The 20,840-nt window shown below is 48.0% G+C and overlaps 1 protein-coding gene across 3 annotated transcripts in view; it reads right to left on the minus strand.

The window, feature by feature from the left end:
• ITGA3 (integrin subunit alpha 3) overlaps positions 1-20,840 on the minus strand; it is a 469,598-nt gene that overhangs the window by 250,851 nt on the left and 197,907 nt on the right. For all 3 annotated transcript variants that reach the window (XM_069634365.1, XM_069634363.1, XM_069634364.1), the window contains exons 2-3: positions 13,422-13,549; positions 8,909-8,988 (exon numbers count right to left, since the gene is read on the minus strand). In XM_069634365.1, the coding sequence (XP_069490466.1) occupies positions 8,909-8,988; positions 13,422-13,549 (208 nt within the window). The remainder of the gene's footprint in view (positions 1-8,908; positions 8,989-13,421; positions 13,550-20,840) is intronic.

A 20,840-nucleotide genomic window follows, 5' to 3' on the forward strand; every position in this document is an offset into this window, starting at 1 on the left:
GCTATCGTAATGGCGTGGTCCGACGCCACTTCTCCTTCTTGCAAGATCTCTAGGGCCTCCGCCCTCTTGTCGTCTGGTAAGAAGTCCAGCAGGGGGGTGATTTTGTACCACAACTCCCTGTCGTAGCGGGCTACGATAGCCAAGGCGTTGGCAGCCTTGATCGTAGTCGCTGCCGATGAGATGACTCTGCGTCCCATCGTGTCCAATTTCTTTCCCTCGCCGTCCGGCGGGGAGGTTGACGTAGAGGCCGAGGCCCCCCCCGCTTTCTTCCTGGCCGCCGCAGAGACGACCGAGTCCGGGGTCGGCTGTGCCCGAAGGCACAAGGGGGCCACGTCTGGGACCCGGTACCTCTTCTCGTACCGGTCCCTTCTCGCAGGTGTTGTGGACGGGTTCTTGCGGAGGGCGAGACCCTCATCCCAGATATCGTCCAGTAGAGGTACAGCAAGGACCGTCTTCCTCTTGGTCTTGCGCCGTTGATAAAGGAAACCTTCCTCCTTCTTCTCTTCCGGACAGAGCTGGAAAAGCTCGGATGCCCTGGCGATCATGGCATGAAACGATCCAATCTCGTTGGGCAGGGAAGCCTGGGGAGGAGGTGACGACGGGAGATCCTCGTCGTCTGTGCCTGTCGCGGCCGTGTCAGTCCCCGTATCATCCCCATGGGTCGTGGATGGGGAGGAGGGCTGAGCAGGGCGCGATGGTTGAAAAGGAGGTGGAGGATGAATCCTTCTTCTCTAAGGAGGAGGGCTCCCAGAACGGCCTGGCTCCGGGTCCCCCGTCGGGAGAGGTTCCTCCGTTGGTGGTAACGGCAATCTCGTCCTTATCTCCGAGTATAAGGACTGTATAGCCAACAAAATGGCGGCCGAGTTGTCTTGCGGCACTAGTTGAGGGGAGTCCGACGGGCGGTCAGGAGCCCCGTCGGCACCCTCGACGTTCTCGTCGTCTCCTACGTCGGGGTCCCTCCCGACGGGCTGGTCCTCTTCCACGCCAACGCCGTGGCTTAAGACTTCGATCAGCTCCTCCTCAGAGGTTGAGGCCGAATCCACAACAACCTCCTGCTTTTTCTTCTCCGTCAGAGGTTTCACGGGGGTCCTGTCGATGGGCATGAAAGAGGACTCCCTCCGCGGTGGCAGGGAGACTCTGGGCCCCGAGGTCGCCACCACTGGTGTAGCCTCCACAGGCTGAGGCAGGGCCGCCGCGACTGTCTCGATAGAGGCCTTGGCCGGATGGATTAAGGCTTTCACCACCTTAGGTGCGCTCACCGCCTTCTCCTTGGGGGGAGGGTCACCGCCTCGCTCCCCCTCCGATGGGGCCTTCGAGCTCGACCGGGGTCTCTCCAGGAGCTTCGCCGGGTGCTCGGCCTTCCTCTTACCCGAGCCAGAGCGTTGGCTCGTGGTTGATGGCGCCGTGGAGGATGCGCCCTGCCTGGCGCCCGTAGAGCCCGACCGTTCGGCGCTCCCGGTGCCAATGGACTCGCGGTGCTTGGCCTTCTGTTGGACCCCCGTCGCCGGGGCGCCCTCAAAGGTCTTAGAAGACCGCTCGGACTTCTTCTTCTTCTCTCCTGACAGGCTCTTCCCTTCCAGCCAGTTGGCGAGACGCAGATGGCGGTCCTTCATGGTCCGCTCTGACATATTGCCGCAAAACGCACAGTCCTTCTCCACGTGCGTCTTGTCCTCATGCAGGCAGTAGAGGCAGAGGGAGTGTTCATCCTCCTTAAAGACATTCTGAAGCTGGCATCCAGGGCAGACCCTGAACAGCTTTCCGGGCGTCGAGCTTCCCTTCTCCTGGGCCATGATCGAGATGGGCCTGAGAAACCTCTGGAGTCCTCCAAAAGCGTGGCTCGACGAAATCTTCACTCTTGAGGGGCGTAGAAGAATCCGATACGGGTCCCCGTTGATCAGATAAAGAAACGGTGGAGCTTGAGGCTCTTTTGACCGAAAAAGAGAATTTTCCTAAGAAAAAGCACGAAAAAAGCACTAAAGCTCGAGAGCAATAGCACGAGGATCCCAACACTTGAACGTGCGGTAAAAATCTGAAGATGGCTGCCAGAGGCGGGGCTTAGGGAGATGGCAGTCATTGGCTGTGGTCAGTATGACGCAGAGATCAGTGATTGGTTACTACTACGAAAGACAGATCAGAAACGAAACTGATACTGATTTTTCTTTACCGAGGATTCCCAGCCTGACGACGGGGAATATTCATGAGCATGTGAATCCATGCCAGACCCCATGCTGGAGAACTGTCACTATCAGGGATCCCGGTTTAATGTCCTATTACAACACTCGGACACCTTCATGGGCTGAAATGCCCCTAAAGACATGTAGTGGTTGTGTGCCTGTTACACCCACACGGAACAAAGCTAAACGGCTGCCAATCAGAAATATGCAAGTAGACTCAGGGTGTGGGTGGAATCAATGTCCAGCAGGGGGCGATGCCTGGCAGGCACATTCTGCAACCGCGGAGCAGTCTGCGACCTCCCCAGAAGAGAGGCAGAACACTCGAGACCTTCGCAGGAGCAGTCTGCTCTCGCTGTAGAAGGTGGTCAGCAGTTGCAACATGCAAGAGGGGTCACCGTCCATTTAACACGTGGGTCTGCAACACCACAGCATGATATGATAATAGGTTATTATTAACGCGCTTAATACCCAGGGGTTCCAACCTGTGCTGCGGCGTGTCGTCTTGGTTCCAAGCCGAGCACGTTGCCCCTGGGCTATCCTCCCGAGACATGGAGGCCCGCACAATTAAATGCACACGAGTTCTATTGCAGGCCAGCCATTACACACGCTCCATGCCATTAGCTGCGTGGCTGAATCCTGTTCTGGAACTAACGCCACAATCCCCGCGCTCGGGCCGGGACCTGAAAGGCGAGGAACAGACGTCGTGGTGTGGGGGCTTGGAGAGGGAGCGGGAGCGCACTTGGAGGTGGGCTGAAAAAAGAGAGGAGGAGAGCAGGAGGTATGAGGCTGGAAGGAGATGAAGAGAGAAGGAGGAGGGTTGGAAGAGAAGAGGAATACCAATGTGGAGGATGTTGAAAGGAGTGGGGAGGAGGAGAGGAAACATACAACGTCGGGGCAGGAGGAGAGACGGAAGGAAGAGGTTGCAGGTTATTCCAGGTGGAATGTGGTGGGGAAGGACACTTTTGAGGAGGATGATATTAAATGGAGAGCGGGGGAAGGAGGAGGACTATCAGGAAGATACATGAGAGAGCACCAGGTGGAAGAAGGGAGAGTGACAGAGGGATGGTGGTTGGAGAATGAGGAATCGTGAGGCCCTGAATAAACTAAGGGTATTAAGGAGAGAAATGTGAACCCTGTATCGGAAGATGATAGTCAGGGAGGGCCATAGGAACGAGCATGTGGCGAAGACGCGCTGAGGAGGTGCAGGTGAACTGAGAGAAGAGTAAGCAGAGAAGGGCGAGTCGAGGGAGGAATCCTCTGGAGCTTGGATGTGGCGCGGCAACCACGAGGTGAATGAAGCTGGGCTGTGGCTTGTCAGAGCTATGTCCCTAAAACAGGTTGGTATTTATAATGGGGAAGTCCCCCTCTTCCACTGCTAGGCTGTCCTCACTCGCTGTAAGCTTTGGTGTTGGCATTGCCGGTTGCCCGAGGACTTACTCCTTATTTGGACCAAGGATGTTGCTGCATCAAGGGTTTTGGAGATCCCACAAGGAAGGTCTCTGGTCCACCCAAGAAAAGGAAGTACACAAATGCAGAAAGGTCCAGAAAGAAGTGTGCAGGCACTTTGTATCAGACACTATGATTGACTTTGTTGTGTCAAGCGACCGGGAAGAAACCAGGACCCCCAGCTTGGCAGGTGATGTAGAACATTTGTTTTCCTGGAGATATTTGCCCCATCAGTCTCCTGAGTGGGGGCCGGGCAGAATACTAACCCTTTGGAGAAGCTATCCTGACCATTTAGTTTAGACAACTTGCACCCATTTTTTTAAATTATTTTGTCCCAAAATGTAATGGGCCTCTAAAAAAGAGAATTTGAACCGTACATGTTGTCTGGCCGGTTGATTGATTGATCCTTGTTCACTTTGTGACATGTAGTGTCAGAAGTAGGATAAACCGATATAGACACGGTAGGCCAACCCAACACTGGATCCCACCCATACTGGTGTGGTGGATCCAACCCCTACGTTTCAGCTTGGGGAAGACAGGGAGATAGAGCTCTATTGTTTTACGGCTCAGTGTTCCCCCTAGTTCTAAAACTGTTGCATTCCAAACCAATCCACCAGCCTGCACATCAAGTGCAGAAGACGAGACTTCAACGAGTGACTCCAGCACTGGAAGTGACGAGACACTGTCGACGTCAGTCGCAAGGAGGTTGAAGACGGTCCATAATTCTCCTTCGATATTCGAAAGAAGAGAGTGGTGATTGCTTGGGAACCAGCATGAATACAACAAGACCCAAAACCAAGACTGGAGAATGGAAAAGCAGAAGTGGCTTGGAAGACCTTCCGGAGAGATCTGCTAATAAAGATTGGGAACTTCGTCGTACAGGTGGCTAGCCAAAACACAAGACAAAGTTCTGAATAAACCCCAACTAATTTGATCTTACTGAGTAGAAATTAACTTGAGAGACCGAAATGCTAGCACTACTAACATCCCGGTTAATCCACAGAAACGAATGGAGCCGGCAGTTCACAGAGAGGATTTTTTTTCCTGACCCTGAAATTTACTCAGACTTCAGAATCAGTCATGTACCAAATGGCTTTTCCAGCGTCCTGTGACCATACCCTGTATATGTTGGAGAGAACCCAGGAAACGCTCGTTAGTGGGCAGTTAGCAGTTAGGCCACTTAAAACACCCTACTTACTTGTACACCATTGACTTGAGTGCCCCTGCTTCGATTTGCATCGGGTGATGACTTCAAAGCTGTCTTCCGGAATTCAGAGAGGATTGCTTAGGCAGCCGAGTGGCCCATAGGGACAAGACATCCTAGCCCCAGTATATTACACCTCCCTTTACAGGTGGTTTACAAGAGGCCTAGCAGGTCCTAAACGTTGTTGGTCAGACCCAGAACGACAGGTTATGCTAAGGAGTAGCACTGCCAACAACAAAGGGTGATACGACTATCTTGCCAAGTTACTCCGCAACAGATGGAATTCCAAATGTGAACGTGGCCGGCCGGCCGGCCAGCCCGACTTTGGAGGAGGGAAAATATTAGCTTCTTATGGAGCAATCCCTGAATTCCAATTCAACCTATTTTGCACCACATAAATATGCACAACCACCACCTAGCTGGCCCTAGAGGCAGCAATCCAAACTGCCACAGGTGTCCAGTGTACCCAACAATGGAGACCAGTGGTGGCAAAGACAATAACCCAAAAGACACTAATGACACCCCCATGGTAGGAAGCAATAGTGAAATCCAGAACACAATGTAATCTTGCGGGCCCCAACCAAAGGAGGAGTTCATCCCAGCCCGTTGCTCTGCGGTGCTGTGGTATCCAAGGATACAAAACCCCCACATTGGCAAAAAGCCACCTAAATGCTACCCCTGTGAGAAGCCAGACCATATTGCAAGCACTTGTCTCAATGCCTCAGTGCCAGGGCTTATGGATGCAAGCTACTGTCCCCCATGGTAAACTGATCCAGTGCATGAGAACTGGTTGCAGGACCCGGAGTTCCAGGCCTTTCCCCGAGTGAGGCAAACCAAAGAAGATGATTAGTTAAGGCTGGTCTGTAAGAAGAAGTCAATACCTATTGGTCTCTTGGACGTCCAAAGCTGAAAGATAGCCACTCAAGAGACTTCAGCTTCATCTTCCCAGACCATTTCCTACCACATCGGTTGGTTCCGGTAAAATGTGTGCATGAGGACTGCGAGGTCCATCATACGGCTGATTTACAGATCACCATCAATGACTAACTGTTCCAAGCAGGAGAGGCAGTGAGGCCTGGCCTTCCAGAAAAAAAGTTATTCTGGGCACAGACCTAAAAGAGTTTGATGAACTGTTCAATCAAAGCCAAGTGAAGGTTTTGTATGGTCAATCCAAACCAAAGCAGCAAGGATGACCATTGGTGTTTGAAGAATGATGTTTGGGATGATAGACGCGAAAGATGTGGAGAGTGGCCACCCGACTTCCTGGGTTTAGGATCCTCAGTTTATAGCCCAAGTAATAATCTAGGAGGGGTCCACAGGACACGGGTAAGCTATGTGACAAGGTCCCCTGCATTACCTTTGTTTTTAATGGTGGGGTAACCATGGCGCTGGGTGCCACCACCTGCTGCGTGATGCTGGACCCAGAGGCAACACAGGGAGGATCCCCTGGTTATGCCTACCTTGCCATGGATGGGAAAAAGGTGCTCGCCACAAGAGCCCTCATAGCACACTGTACTTTTGAGGGATGCTGGGCCTCATTCTAACTTTGCCAGTATCATGGCGGGAAGGCTACCGGCAAATGTAGATACCGTATCCGGCACTCAGTCCAGCGGCCTTTGCGCCAGATTCCGAGTGCCGGAGTAACAGTGTAAATCCCCATTCACGCGGTCACATAGGACTCCACAAGGGGATTTGCCGTAATTACCAATTTTGAGGGCTTTTTTTGCCGATGGGGCATCTGGCGGCAAACCCGTAGTCAGCAAACCCGTAGTCCGCTCTGCTAAAGTGCCGCTAAAATCAATGAGGAGAGTCTCTCATCCACTCTGAGAAAGGCAAGTCCAAAAAAGCTTTACGATCAAAGTGCGTGGACACTTCAACCCAGAAACTATAGGGGGCTTTTTGTTGTGCCAAGCCACCGGGAAGTAACCAGGACCCTGACATTTGCATGTGACAGGACTTTTATTTGCCGAGAGACATTTACACAATCAGTCGCCCAGGAAGGGGATCCTTTGGAGTAGCTATCCAGACAATTTCATTTATATGTCTTTCACCTCTTTCTTAAATTATTTTGCCTCAAATTACATTTACCGTACATGATGTTGCCTGACCAGCTGATTGATCCTCGTTTGCTTGATTTGCGATAGTGTGCAAGAGCAAAACAGGAAATCACACCACATCTGTTTGCACAGACCTGGATAGACCGAAATCAGAGATCATGCTGCCTTCTGTGACGAATCCAAGAGTTTGTCCCCTCTCCCCAAGGAGGGCGGGGGGCACCCCCTTTGGGACTATAGAGGCGAGCCCTCTACGCCCAACACCCCTAGGGGACAGGGCAAGTGGGATAGCACTGGGGGTGATCCCCTCTTAGGGGACAGGAAAGGGATAATAGTTACCCTGCTGCGAGTTGAAACAGATGACTTAAGAATTCCTGGTACATTGGCTGGTTTGGTTTCTGACCCCAAATATCTACAGTCTTCGCCGAGGAGAACAGAAAAGGGGATGGCCCAGCCCTGTGGGAGTGCGCCAAATAAAGCGCCAATAAGAAACAGCAATAGGGAGTGAAGATTGCAGAGATCAAGGAATCCAGGACACTCCTCATGGGGATGTGTGGCTAGGCCGCACGAGCGCATTTCAAGGGTGGCGTTCCGATGGGCAGACAGTTCCACGGGGAGGCTGCAGCGCATGCCTTGCGAGGTGCCAGAAGGTACCGGCCTCAAGGAACAGAGGAGAGTGTGAGAACGGCATGCAGGAAAGCTGCTGCCGGAGCCCAGCCAGAAGCTGGCAAGAAGCATCGAATGCGACACAGAACCCGGTTGACATGTTGCATAAGCAGCTCTGTGTCAAACAGACTCACCAACCTGCCCGGGGAGCACTACCGAGAAGTCCCAGGGACGCAGTGGCTCCAGGGAACCGAGACGAAGGCGGCGAGAGCAAAGCAAGGAGAGTGCCGAGTGTGGGGAGAGCCGGCAGAGACCCCAAAGCAGGGTGAACCCAGAGAGCCTAAGGCATGGAGGCATCCGAGAAGTACTAAGGCGGGGTGATCCAACAGAAACTCTAAGGTGGGGTGAGTCAATAAAAATGTCTATATAACTTACCGAGGATTCCCAGCCTGACGACGGGGAATATTCTAAGCATGTGAATCCATGAAAGATCCAATGCTGGAGAAGATTCCAGGACAGCCCAAGAGTGGGGAGAATCAGAAGAAGGCCCAAGGCGTGTTGCGAATAGAGAGTCCCCAAGCTGCGGACTTCAGGGAGAACCCCCAAGAGTGGGGTAAACCACAGAAAGCCCCAGAGTGAGGCACGACAGCAAGACAAGCCCCACATTTGGGATATAATCTAGAGGATCCTGAGGGAGCAAAGAAAAGAGGAAACAGCCCCTTTAGTGGCCTATAGCCAAGAGACACCAGGGTGGGGTCAGAAACCAGCCACCATCCCTTTATTCAGGCAATGGCCCAAAGTATGGTTTTGGTAACCTTTGTATTTTTTTGTAGTGGTAGGGAAATAATTCAGGTTAGATTAGGTTGATGAGCACCCTTTTACGCATTTCTTTGTAGAGTAGGGCATAGAACCGTAGGCTTAGGGACAGTTCAGGCTTTATGTTTTAGTAAAGGAATAAAGAAGTGTTGAGACAACATGCCTCCTTGTCCATCTCCGGATCCTGACCTACCACAATACCTATATGCACAGACCTGGGACCACAAGAAACCGCTCCCATACACATCTGCACAGACCTGTGGACAGCACAGAAGCAGACCACAATGCGCACCTGACTGTACAAACCTGCAGATAATAGAATCACACCAGTGTCCACAGACTTGCGACATCAGAAACAGAGACTGCACTCCCATGTACACAGACCTCAGAGGTAGATCACACAATGTACATTTAAGCACAGCCGTGCAACCGCCTAGCAGATATCCCAGAAAACACACCTTATACTCTTGATAAATATGGAAGCATGTTGGGAGCTATTCAAAGAAATGTGATCCGGCCTTATGACACACGAGTATTAATTGATCAACCTTCTGTTTTCCCTGCTCTTTGTCACTCAGTACCTTGCAATCCCAGCATACTTTACTCACCAACACTCTTCCTGCGGGGTTCTGGCTAGCGATGGTCACACCCAGCCACATGTTCTCAATGAAGCTCTCCTGGGGGTCAACTGAAAATAAAACATGGGGAACAGTGAGTATTATCCTGCGGGCATAGCTACAGCATTTCTCCATGCTTGGCAGAGGGCTCCGAGCCCCTGCCCCTGGTACAAACCCTGCGCCCTCAGTGAATCCTTCTTTCCTACACAGCGTTTATTTTTTGTCGTCCTTCTCTTCCTCCGCCAGCCCCCTTCTCCAGCCCACACAGGCCCACTCCCTCCCTGATTGGTCAATCCACCAGGAAGCACGCTTAGCCCAGAGCCCCAAGGCAGCCATGCCCGGGTAGCCGTCTAAGGGCCATGAGGCAAAGAGCACTTCCCTGGGTAACTCCGTCGCCTCTTTGCCTGTGCGCCCTGCAAAGCTGTCTACAGCCACAATCATGGAAGGTTTTAAGAATTGGGAGCAGAGCCAGTGCTGTACCCCTGAAACCTTGCCACTACTTTATTACTACCATTTGATTTTACCATTGTGTTGAATCCCACTGCCTACGAATGCTGCCACTGCTTTAAATCCTGCTGCGCTCTGAAGTATGCCATTTTGTTAAATATAGATGCCCTGTGAAGTTTGCCACGGCTTCAAAGCCTGCTGCTCTCTGAGGTTTGCCATTGGGCTGAATCTAGCAGTTCTGTGAAGTTTGCCACTGCTTTAAATCCTGCTGCACTCCGAGGTTTGCCATTGTGTTGTGCATCTAGCTGCCCAATGAAGTTTACCACTACTTTAAATCCTGCTGCACTCTGAAGTCTACCACTGTGTTGAATCTAGCTGCTTTGTGAGGTTTGCCAGTGTGTTGGATCTAGCTGCCCTGTGAGGTTTCCCACTACTTTAAATGCTGCTGCGCTCAGGCGTTTGACACAATGTTGAATCTGGCTGTCCTGAGAAGTTGCCAGTGTTTTAAAACCTGCTGCATCCTGATGGTTGCCACTGCGCCAAATCTACTTGCCATTGTGTTTGAATCCAGCCACCCTGTGAAGTTCGCTACTGTTTTGAAGTCTGCTGCCTTTTGAACGTTGCCATTATTTTGAACCCTGCTTCCCTCCAAAGCTTGCTACTGTTAAATCTAGCCCCCCTTTGAGGTTTGCCACTGCTTTAAATCCTGCCATACTCTAACATGTACTCCTGTGTTGTATCTAGATGCCCTGTGAACTTTACCACAGTGTTGAACCTAGATACCATGTTAAGCCTGCCATTCTGTTGAATTTAGCTACCCTGTGAAAATGTACCACTGTTTTGAATCCTGCTGCCTTTTGAATTTCACCACCATTTAAAACTTGCTGTCCTTTAAAGGACACCACTGGGTTGAATCTTGCTGCCCTACTAACTACTAACCACCTCTCCCCTCTCTCCTCTGCCGCTTACCTCCCTGTGACAAATCAACTTTCGGGGCACCAGTGATCCAAGGACAAAAATCGGGTTCTAAACCATCAGCCCTGCACCTCTAGACCAGAAGGGATCCAAACACATTGGAAACGCAAGCAAATTATAAAACTCCAATTTTGGTAATGTGGGCGGAATGGCAGGCTTATCTCTACAAGATCAAGGATTGTTGGTTAGTGGCAACACAGTGAAATGGCCATTATTACCCAATATCCAGTCAAGGTTGTATAAAAATATTTACTTTATTATTATCACAACAGACAGTTCTAGCACATTACACAATACAATCCACCCTGTAAAGGAATGCAGAGGACAGGCAGTTTCAAAGAAGGAAAAGGGATGCACTCTGGATACTGACAGGAGGGTAGTCGGTAAAGTAATTAATCGCAATAGTTCAAGGATACTTGGTTTCAGCACAAATGGAGCAATGGGTCGTAAAATGTCACTAGGGGTCTTCAGAGAACGACCAGGGGGTCAGAAACACAATGTACCTTGTGCTTGTAGGAGTTCTTGGTGCTCGATAGTGTAGATCAGTTTCAGGGCATTTTGCAACTTCTGCAACAGAGTTCAAGACGAGAGACAGCTGCGGCTATCAGGCGGCAGGCAGTTCGGCGAGCGAGGCTGGACGGACGGCTGCAGGCTGGCTACACAGCAGCTCGGGGTCAGGAATCATTGTCTCAGTGCTGGTTGGTAGGTCTGAAGCACTGGTCGAGGTGTCTCGGACGACGTTAACGACTGCGGCGTGACAACAGCTATGCAGTCGGATGCAGCTTGAGGGGCTCGATTGGCTCGTAAATGTCCCTTTAAATGGATGTCGGTAGATGCTTGTCGATTCACTCCTTGCTTCTTCACTGGGCTTGTGTCGTCCTTTAAGGTGGACGGCCCAAAGCTGAGGAGAGTGTTGCAGGCACCGGCCTTGTCCTGGGTTTGGTTCAGAGACTCTCTGGCGCTTACCAACTAGGAATCTTGCTTGCAGAGCCTAGCAGGGCGCGCTGTGTGCTGGCTGGGTACCGGTTCTGGAGCTGCTGGATGGTCCTCTGGGTTCAGTATCTTCCTCTGTTCTCAAGGATATGTTTAGGGGAGGGATATTGCTTCCCTCTTTGGAAATCCTGGCCTTCCTGCACTGGGGGAAGCAGTAAGACAGACTGTACCTTCAGCCAGTGTCCAAATGAGTTCTTCTTGTTACTACTTGCAAGGTCTTCAGATGATCTGCCCAAAAGAGGGGCTCAGCCCTCTTTTAAACCAAACGGGCCACAGTGATTGATGTATGCTAAGCCTACCTTAATGAACCAATGCTGGGTCCCCAACCAACAATCTCCTCTATGCATGGGGTCATAACCAGAGTGTTTTGCAACAGAAAAGTTAAAGAGGCGAAGACATGCAATATTAAGTCCCACCCATCTTCCTGTCTGTTGTGGATCATTGGGTCTCTCTGGTTAATTGAGCTCTCTGTGGTTCCTAATTAATGCAGCAGGTCTCCCTTGAAGCTGTGGCGGGAACAGACTTCCTGTCTCCATCAAATCACATACTCCTGCCCTCTGAATGGGGTCCCGCTGTGGGGGTTTCCTACTGTAAACACATGTACCAGACATGACAAGCTCACAGTCATCGATACTTTAAGGCCGGAGCTAGCTTCAGATTAACACAGTACATATGAAAGGGGTGTTGGTGTTTCCTCTCGCCTTTGTTTTAGCCTGTGCAGCCAAGCCCCATGTGGGCTTGTTTGAAGTATACTCTATTAATTATGCTAATTGCCACCACCATCTGCAAAGGGTCAACAAATGGACAGGGCAGATCCATGGTGCCTTTCATGGTTAATTAGGCTGGCCATGGTAGGAGGAAGGTTTTGGTCCTCCCCCTTCTGAAATGCATTGTGTACTCCACCTGTCAGATCCCAACTAAATTTGACAGGGAGGACTGCACCTGTAGGCTGTATCCACCCAGAGTACACAGGTCTATGTGCATGTTGTGTGGTGTGCATAGGAAAAGTGTGCAGATTAGCCCCACACATTTTCCAGAGACTGATCTACCATCACTACATTTCATATAAAATTTCAAAAAGCCCAGGTGAGTGCACACCCACTGTGTGGATGATCGAATTCTTCACACTCCCACGCACGACATACGCCCATATGGGCTAGCATTATTAAACAAACAAGCAATAAGAACAAACTGCCACAAATCACAAACAACCCTGACACTGGATGTTCCTCCTCTGGACACAATAACCCAAGTGCACTCAATCGAAGCACACGCAGAAAGCCAAAACATGCACAGACGTCAGTTTCTCCTGGTTCTCCAAGCACCAACAGAAGAGCACAACCTCGATCGTATCCCTCTTCCCTCACTAATCTACCCCACCCACTTTTATACAGAGCCATGTGAGCGCCTGGAGACCAAGCAAATGGCAGCGGTGCACGGTATAAATCATAACATAATACACAGCGCTGAACAATCCCTGAATAAAGGTCCTACTCCATGAGGTAATACTGACCAACCCTAAACATTTATTTTTCACCATGTGAATTATGGCAGCGCAACACATTAAACAACCCATCTCCATGTGAGATGCTGTGGCTGAACCCTGATGAACAGCCTTGACATGTGTGAGGTAGTATTGGCCAACCCTGAAAACTTAGGCCTGATAAATGAAAGATGCCACGGCCCAATCCTGAACTAAAGTCTTGGCCCACGCTAGAGGGAACGCCCTAACCATGAATAAACCTGCTCCATGAGAGGTGGGATGGATGAATCCTGATCAACACTCTTGACACATGTCAGTTGGTATGGTCCAACCATGAACCACAGTCCAACTAAATGCGAGATGGTATAGCCCAACCCTGAACCACAGTCCTGCTCTATGTGAACTGGGAAGGTCCAACCACCATCTTTCTCCCGATATGCTCACACTCACAAATATTTTAGAAGGGGGGGGTTCTATGGATTTTGAAAACCACCATCCCCTTCTCTTACAACTCAATCCAAGTGACAACCAAATCTCAGCAACACCCTTACGACCTTCCCACTATTTGGGCCCACTGCAAACCAAACCACCCCATATTTCACTCACTTTTCTCATCCAAGTCCACTCTCTGGCAGTCATCTGTCGCAGTAGTTATCGGGCAGTAGTAGAGTGCGCCAGTCCGATTTGCAACAGTATCAGGTGGTGCCACCTCCTGCGGTGCACCCGTAAGGAGCCTGCGGAACAGAACCAAAGTGGTATGAGAATCATCAAACACATTCACTGCATGTCCAACCTGCCTCACCATAATGAAGCAGGGCCTCATTGAACGTGCTTGCATAATAGACAATTTTCGCCTCTCTCTCTTGCCCACATACTACGACACCTCGTGCCTCCACACTGACCAATGGAAAAACCTAATGGTTTCTGGGCCCTGGGCAGTCTACACTGGCTGCTTCCTTAACCCATACTACCCTGATGTACATGCTAATCATACTCCTAAATTGTAGTCACGCAATTACTCTCCTACCCTTCAAACTGGCCCCAGCACAGGCTAACAGTGTAAATGTCATACAGTATTAACTAATAATTTCGTCCAAAACCCAACACAACTCCAGAGCATGCATAATGACTGGAATAACAGCAGTAACTTATGTGTACTTTAAAAATAAGATTTACTAGTGGAAAAGCCTGTGTATGCAGGTTAATGTACGTAAAGGAACACATTTTCAGAGTGTAAATACATATCAAGTCAAATAAAGTTTAAAACGTACATGAAGAATATTATTGACATAAAACATACCAAGAAATATTACAATGAATAATGACATAATACACAAGTATATTGAAAAAAAGGAATACATTTTGTTAGATAAAGTGCTTAATCAAATTAATTTGTTTATATATTTTTTGTTAAATGTATATATTTTCTTAGTGTGCCTTTTCTGCAGCTAATTGTATGTTATCATTGTTCAAATACAAATTTTGTTCACCAGGTAGATGAACTTGAAATCTTATTGTTGTATGTGTACGGCAACAGCTCCCTCTGGCAGTGATAACAGGTGAAGCGGGCAGGGCGGCTTCAGACAAACATACATCTGGCTTTTTATCCTTATTCACTTAACAAATTACAACTTTTAACATAATTACAAATACACCAGTATGCTCTTAGAGGACTGTTCATCCGGCAATTGAAAGACCGGTATCACCTTGCATTTCTCACCAACCCCTTCTTTATGTGTACGTTATATGTTATCTTGCAAGTTTATAGTGCCTCCTGCCATAGTTTATGGCGTTGAAGTGCTTTGCCTGTCAGAGAGGCAAAGGAGGAGAATGACCGAACATTCATTAGGGGTGGGGAGAAGAAAATCCCAAATAGTTAGGATGAGGGCGAGAGATAGACAAATTGCACAGGAAGGCATGGGAAGGAACCGGGAGGAGTTCCGTGACCAGAGACATGATGCCAAATGTAGAGTTCCCTTATAAAGTCGCTGCACTCCAAGGCGCCTTGTGATATGTTTTTATGTAACTTAGAGGGTGTTCTATTTCTTATACTGCATGGTCACACTGTCATCCCCTTTAATATTTTGACTTTGACTTGTGCTTCATCTAGTGGAAGTGATTTTACAGTTATTGATACATACACATGATCAGTGTAGAATCTGATCAGATGAAAAAACACAGAAATATGCAGCTTGTAATGTTTTGCAAAACTATTTTAAGCAGTTTCGTACAATGCATTGAACACGGTTTTTTGGTTTTCAAATAAGTGACAACAACATAGATTCTTGCTCATATATCTTCAATTCCAACAGTGCACAAAATAAACACATTGGCAGGGGCTTGAGAGCAGAGACGTGCCCAGAAAGCTGAGGGGGAGAAAACTACACAAGAAACAGGAGTGTAAGGCATCCTGCAGACAAGAAAGGATAGGCAATAATTATAGACGGGCAACAGAGGCAGTGAACAGAAAGGGGCAGGGAGTACAAGTAATACAAACACGTTAGGTACCGACTTGGGGTGTACGCAGAATGGGGGAAGAGTTTCCCAGATGGCATGGCAAAACTCTAGCTTGCCGACCTTGTTTCTATCACAGGCCCCACTCTGAATGCCCATGGAAAGGCGCAGCAGGAGTGGGAGTCTGCATCTGGGCCCTAAGGCACCGACGGGGAAACAGAACTCCCAAGACTGAAGCCTGTATGGGTCCATTAGGAACTGAAAAGTGACTGCCTTCTGAAACAAGAACCAGCACACTTAATGATATGGCACGAGATACAATATTGAAACATGACAAAGAAACAGGGCAGAGATTGACTGCTGGGAACCAGCACACTGAACAATATGGCACCAGGTACAATATTGAAACATGACAAAGAAAAGCGGCAGTGATTGGCTGCTGGGAAACTCTGTACAAAGGGATTACACAATCAAAGGTGAGGACAAGAAACGTAACAGAAATATCCAGGGGAAGAACAGGAAGTCAAAGTGAGCATGGTCCAAGAGAGAAAACAGAAAGAAAGAACATATGCAAGAAGACACGAATCTAAGCACAAGGGTACAGGAGACTGGACCTATAGACGGGAAACTAAGGACCGGAATCCAGGAACAGCGGACTGAACTATAGAGCAGGAACAAGAAAACTCAGAACGGAAACTTGTGACTAGGATAACAAGGACTGAAATGCAGCCTGGTAATACGGAATACAAGGAACTGCAAATCTAGACTGGAATAACAAGGCCAGGACTGCAGACAGATAACAAGGAAACTCAATCTTGGAAGCTAAGGCCAGGTAACACGGACTATGGGGACAGAACAAGGAAATGCAGGCAGGGAACAAGAGAATTGGTGGTATAGAGCAAGGCTGCAGACATGGAACATTGGACTGCAAGCAGGGGAGCAGGGTTGCAAGGCAGGAAGCAAAGGGCACTGTAGCAGGAGCAGGTTCTGGAAACAGCAGCAGGACACAGCATAAATCCAAGGGGCTGACAGCAAACTCAATGCATGAGTCCTGTGCTCCTGGAGGCCTCTTCTTACTGACCTGCCCTGTTCTGAAGCAAGCTCATTGGCAGCACCCGGAGCACCACACCTGAAGGTAATCTGCCTCCTCACTCTCTGGTCCTGGGAAAAGTCTAAACGCTGACCTTGAAGGTTTCTGGGGATCGGAGTTCTAAGACTGCTGTATAGGAATAGCAAGGTAATGAGAACTGCCACTGACGGATTATGGGATATGTAGTTTTTGAAATTAAACAAGGAATTACCAAAGTCTTGTAAACGAAAGTAGAGACAAACTATGAATAGGTATTGTCCCGGGAGGATTATGGTGAGGAATGAGTCCCAAATAGTCCACAATGGGTGCAAATTGGTGTTCCAGTGGCACAGTCGTGACGCACACTGCATTAAATAGTTTCTTAATAATAGTTGTAAAGAGCCACATAAATGTATCTAAGAAGAACGGAATCTCAAATGCTAGTCCCGCTTCAATTATGTGTTTTAGTGGCAACTAGAATTTTGCTCTGTGCTGGCTCAAGCATGCGACATCACAAGTCAAATATGGAATACATTACTCACCATAATCGTATTTCTGGTGCTTGTATCGGCTTAGATTCACATGCTATGCATAGGCCGACATCTAGTGAAAGCTGCAGAGTATTACAGTTTTTCGAAACTCGAAAATGGGCGTCGAAATAGGGCGTCCCAGTAATACTATCCCTATTGTGACGTCCCCTGTACCCATGATCCCTCACGCATGTGGGTCCCTCAGATTTTCTTATCACTGGTCAGTACAGTTTTCCCTGCTGGAGTGTAATAATGAAAATATTTACAGGTTTTTGTAGGAATATTGTAGGATGCCAGGTATTATAATTTTATAATGCTTTTATGCAGCACTTCATGCGGGATTCTTCACGCTTCTAAGTACTGTGATAATAGGCATTTCTTTTCTAGGGCCTGATTCATGGAACATTTTCCTATGGGATTGCGCCATTATAAAACACTTCCATGAATCAGGCCCCTAGACTCCAGAGTAACCTCAGAACACAGTAAAGGTTCACTAATCTGAAGAAAAAAACATGACACTACACAAACGTACATACTATGCCATGCTGCTCACCAGTTACAAGTGCCAGGCTTTATTAACACGCTCTCTTTTTTTGCCCGTTTTCCCCTCTTGCACAGCCATGGTATAGTCCTGGAGGAAAATAGGCACAGTCTATTGCCTAGGTCAAAATTAACTACCAGGCAAGGACCACGGTTATGGTCATTGGGTACTAACATATCATTTTTCATTTCCAGAGCACATCCATGCGACACACCCTATGATATAATTCAATATGTTATTCATCATCACAGCATTGTTGTCCAGAAACACACAGGTTTAGGAGACAACTTATCCAGACTACTCAAGATGGATAAGGCATGATTTAAGTGGTTTTGGGGTGCATTTGTGAATGAATATAAGAATGTATTACACAGGACTGGTAAATGCTTTGTGGTTTCTTCAGAAATGTCTGCTGCTGAATCAGACAGATAAATATGCAATAAAGTGGAAGTTGTGCAATTGTTCAAATGTTCCATTAGCACATTCATTTGGACTATATGAGTCTGGATAATATGTAGAGGATGAAAACGATCTTTCAAAAGACAAAATTATTCACTTGTTTCAAATTGTGCACCATTGACACCCCATTGTCCACACCCATCGCCATTCCCTAGACCTGCCACATTTCCACACACCCATCATTAACCCCAGTAGTTTACTTATGAGGCCAGATCTCTTTGATGTCTATAAAGCACATTTCGCTGTTTTGGCCTAATTGTTTAGTATAGAGGTAGAAATGAGCTAAATTCTCTTTGATGTACACCCTTAGGGCCGCCACAGGTCTCTCACGCAGAGACCATATCTCAGGGCTTAGGAGGCAGGTCCACTGGCTCCCGGTCAGGGAAAGGATCATTTTCAAAACTCTTGCCTTGACTCACAAGTGTCTCCACGACCTTGCCCCCACCCCCTTACTTGGTCCAAAGGTTCTCCAAACCCCCTGCTTCCAGACCAGCCAGAACACCTTACACTAACATGATTACCATTCCCAAAACATGCAAAACTCGTGCTGGCGGCAGCAGTTTCCCAACTCTAGAAGCCTACTACTGCAACGCCCTCCCTCCACACATCAGGCTAATCGGCTCTCATGCGGCCTTTCGCAAGGCTATCAAAACCAGGCTCTTTGTCTGATAATGTATGTATTTATCCTGCATTTACTTCGGCCGCTGTAACCAAGAAACCTGTTTTTACCTCTGTATTGCAACTGTGTACCCTGTTTTAAGAATTCTTCTTTGGGCGGCATTCATGTAACCTCGAATCAAGCCTTCTTAAGTTCCTCGTTTAGAGCCTCAATGCCTTTGGGCTGCAGTGCGCTCTACAAATCTAAATAAATAAATATAGCCAAACGTCTTCATTACATACAGTCCCCCTAGTCTCTTGGATCTTCAATCGACCCAATGACACTTTGTATATTTTTTTAATGATATTTATGTACAGAAAGAACAATGCTCTTTTACTCACAAAAAAAACGTACAATAGATAAGAAATCATTTTTGATGGGAAGCAGTGAGCTTCTTACAATGGGGTAAGTTGGATGGACATTGTGACCAAGTAGGTGAGGGGAGTAAATGGAACAGTCACCGGGGACATAAATGGACTAACGGCATATGTATGGCCAGCTATGCTCGGGATGAGGCCATGATGTGTGAGGTGCTAGAGTGGAGGCAGAGGAAGTGAGGGACAGAGGCAGGTTAGAGGTGTGGGGATAATGTTAGCTAGCAGGCAGATGAGAGGTAGGCTTTGAGGGTAACTCAGAGACGAGGAGGTAGGCTTTAGTTTGGTTTAGTTTAATTCGGATAACAAAATACAAACACAGATGACACAAAATATCCACCTACTAATCCAAACCCGTGACCCACCAAAAAAAAACACATCTTTTCCAGTCCCCACAGTGCTAAAATCATGTGTGTATTGTTTACAAGCTTCCATTAATGAACATACATGGCAATTATTTTACATGGACCATGGCGCAGTGAATTTGTATTTTAAAAGCAGCCATTCAAAAATCGGAGACTTCCAGTATCTGGAATGATTTAGCGCTGCTGCTTAAATTGACAGGTGTGCCCTTAGGTATTCCCGACTTTCTTAAATGTTAAGTTCCAGTCAGAAGCTACGACTCAAGCTTGTATCCATTGCCTTTAAGGTGCACATGTGGGATGTATCAACATGTCTAATGCATGAACCCTTTCATGTAGTTGATAAAACCTTTCACTTGGTGCCTGTTTATATAATTGTTTCTTGAGATTGCATCGAGTTCAAAGACTGCAGGATGCCAGTGTTCCCCTAACTTCCTTTGGTGAGAAATGTCACGTGACGCCACTCCAGGAAAGATCACTTCTGGTACCACTGTGAGTTTGGTACAGTTTATGCCTGCAGTCATTTTCTTGTGTTTATTCTTTTTTCAATCTTTGTGGGGATCTTTAGTCCCGTCTCTCACCTTCTAGGAGAATCGTCCACATTTAAACAATGGAAAATGGGTTGAGCTTTGTCTGAAAATACCAGGGCAACTCAATCTTGGTATACTCCAGTTGTCCGAGCCCAGGTCATCTCCCACCTGGCTCGTGGCAATGACCTATTCATATTTGTTATGTATATAGCGCCGCAAACCCGGAGGCCTCAGAGCTCTCGCAAAACCCACAAACAGAAAACAACAAGAAAGAGAAGCAGCATCATAAAATGAATTCATCTTCACCCTTATCAAAAAGGTAGGTCTTGATACACTTTTTGAACTGATTTAAGGTTGGGGGTTGTATTCGGAGCAGATGGCAGTGCATTCCAAAGGGTAGAGGCCCAAGCTTCAAAGCTGGAGCCTCCTAGCCTTTTTAGTGAGAACCGAGACAGTTCAATAGAACATCTTTATTAGAGCGAAGTTTACCGGATAGGTACCTTCTTGATCCGTGCAGTAAGATAGCGCGGGGCATTGTCACATAGGGATTTGCGTGTAAGCGTAAGGGCGTTCTATTGCACTCTAGGCTCCACCAGGAGCCAGTGCAGTTTACAGCGCACTTCTGAGACATGAGCTCTCTTTCCAAGACCACAAACTGCTTGTACAGCCTCATTCTGGATTACTTATATTCGACTTGGATGCACCCACTAAAAGGCTGTCACAGTAGTCGAGTTTAGAATTAATGGTGGCGCATGCCACCAATGCCCTGTTCCTCACCTCAATGTAGGGACAGATTTGCCATAGCAATCTGATCAGATAAGAACAGGACAAACTAAGATGCGCCACTTGTTTCTTACAAGTTTGTCGCGAATCCCAGTAGACACCCAGCGTCTTAACGTGTTGAGCAACAGGGATAGTTTCACCGGCAATCATGAAAAGCTTGTATTGGGGGTCGCGCTTCTTCAACCTAGCTCCTGTTCCAATAATGATCGATTACTTTTTTTTGGTCATTAAAGGCCAATGCACCTTGCCCGCATCCTGAGAATTA

This window comes from Ambystoma mexicanum, chromosome 13 (genome assembly GCF_040938575.1).
Source record: "Ambystoma mexicanum isolate Mex_15411 chromosome 13, UKY_AmexF1_1, whole genome shotgun sequence".
NCBI classification, from domain to species: domain Eukaryota; kingdom Metazoa; phylum Chordata; class Amphibia; order Caudata; family Ambystomatidae; genus Ambystoma; species Ambystoma mexicanum.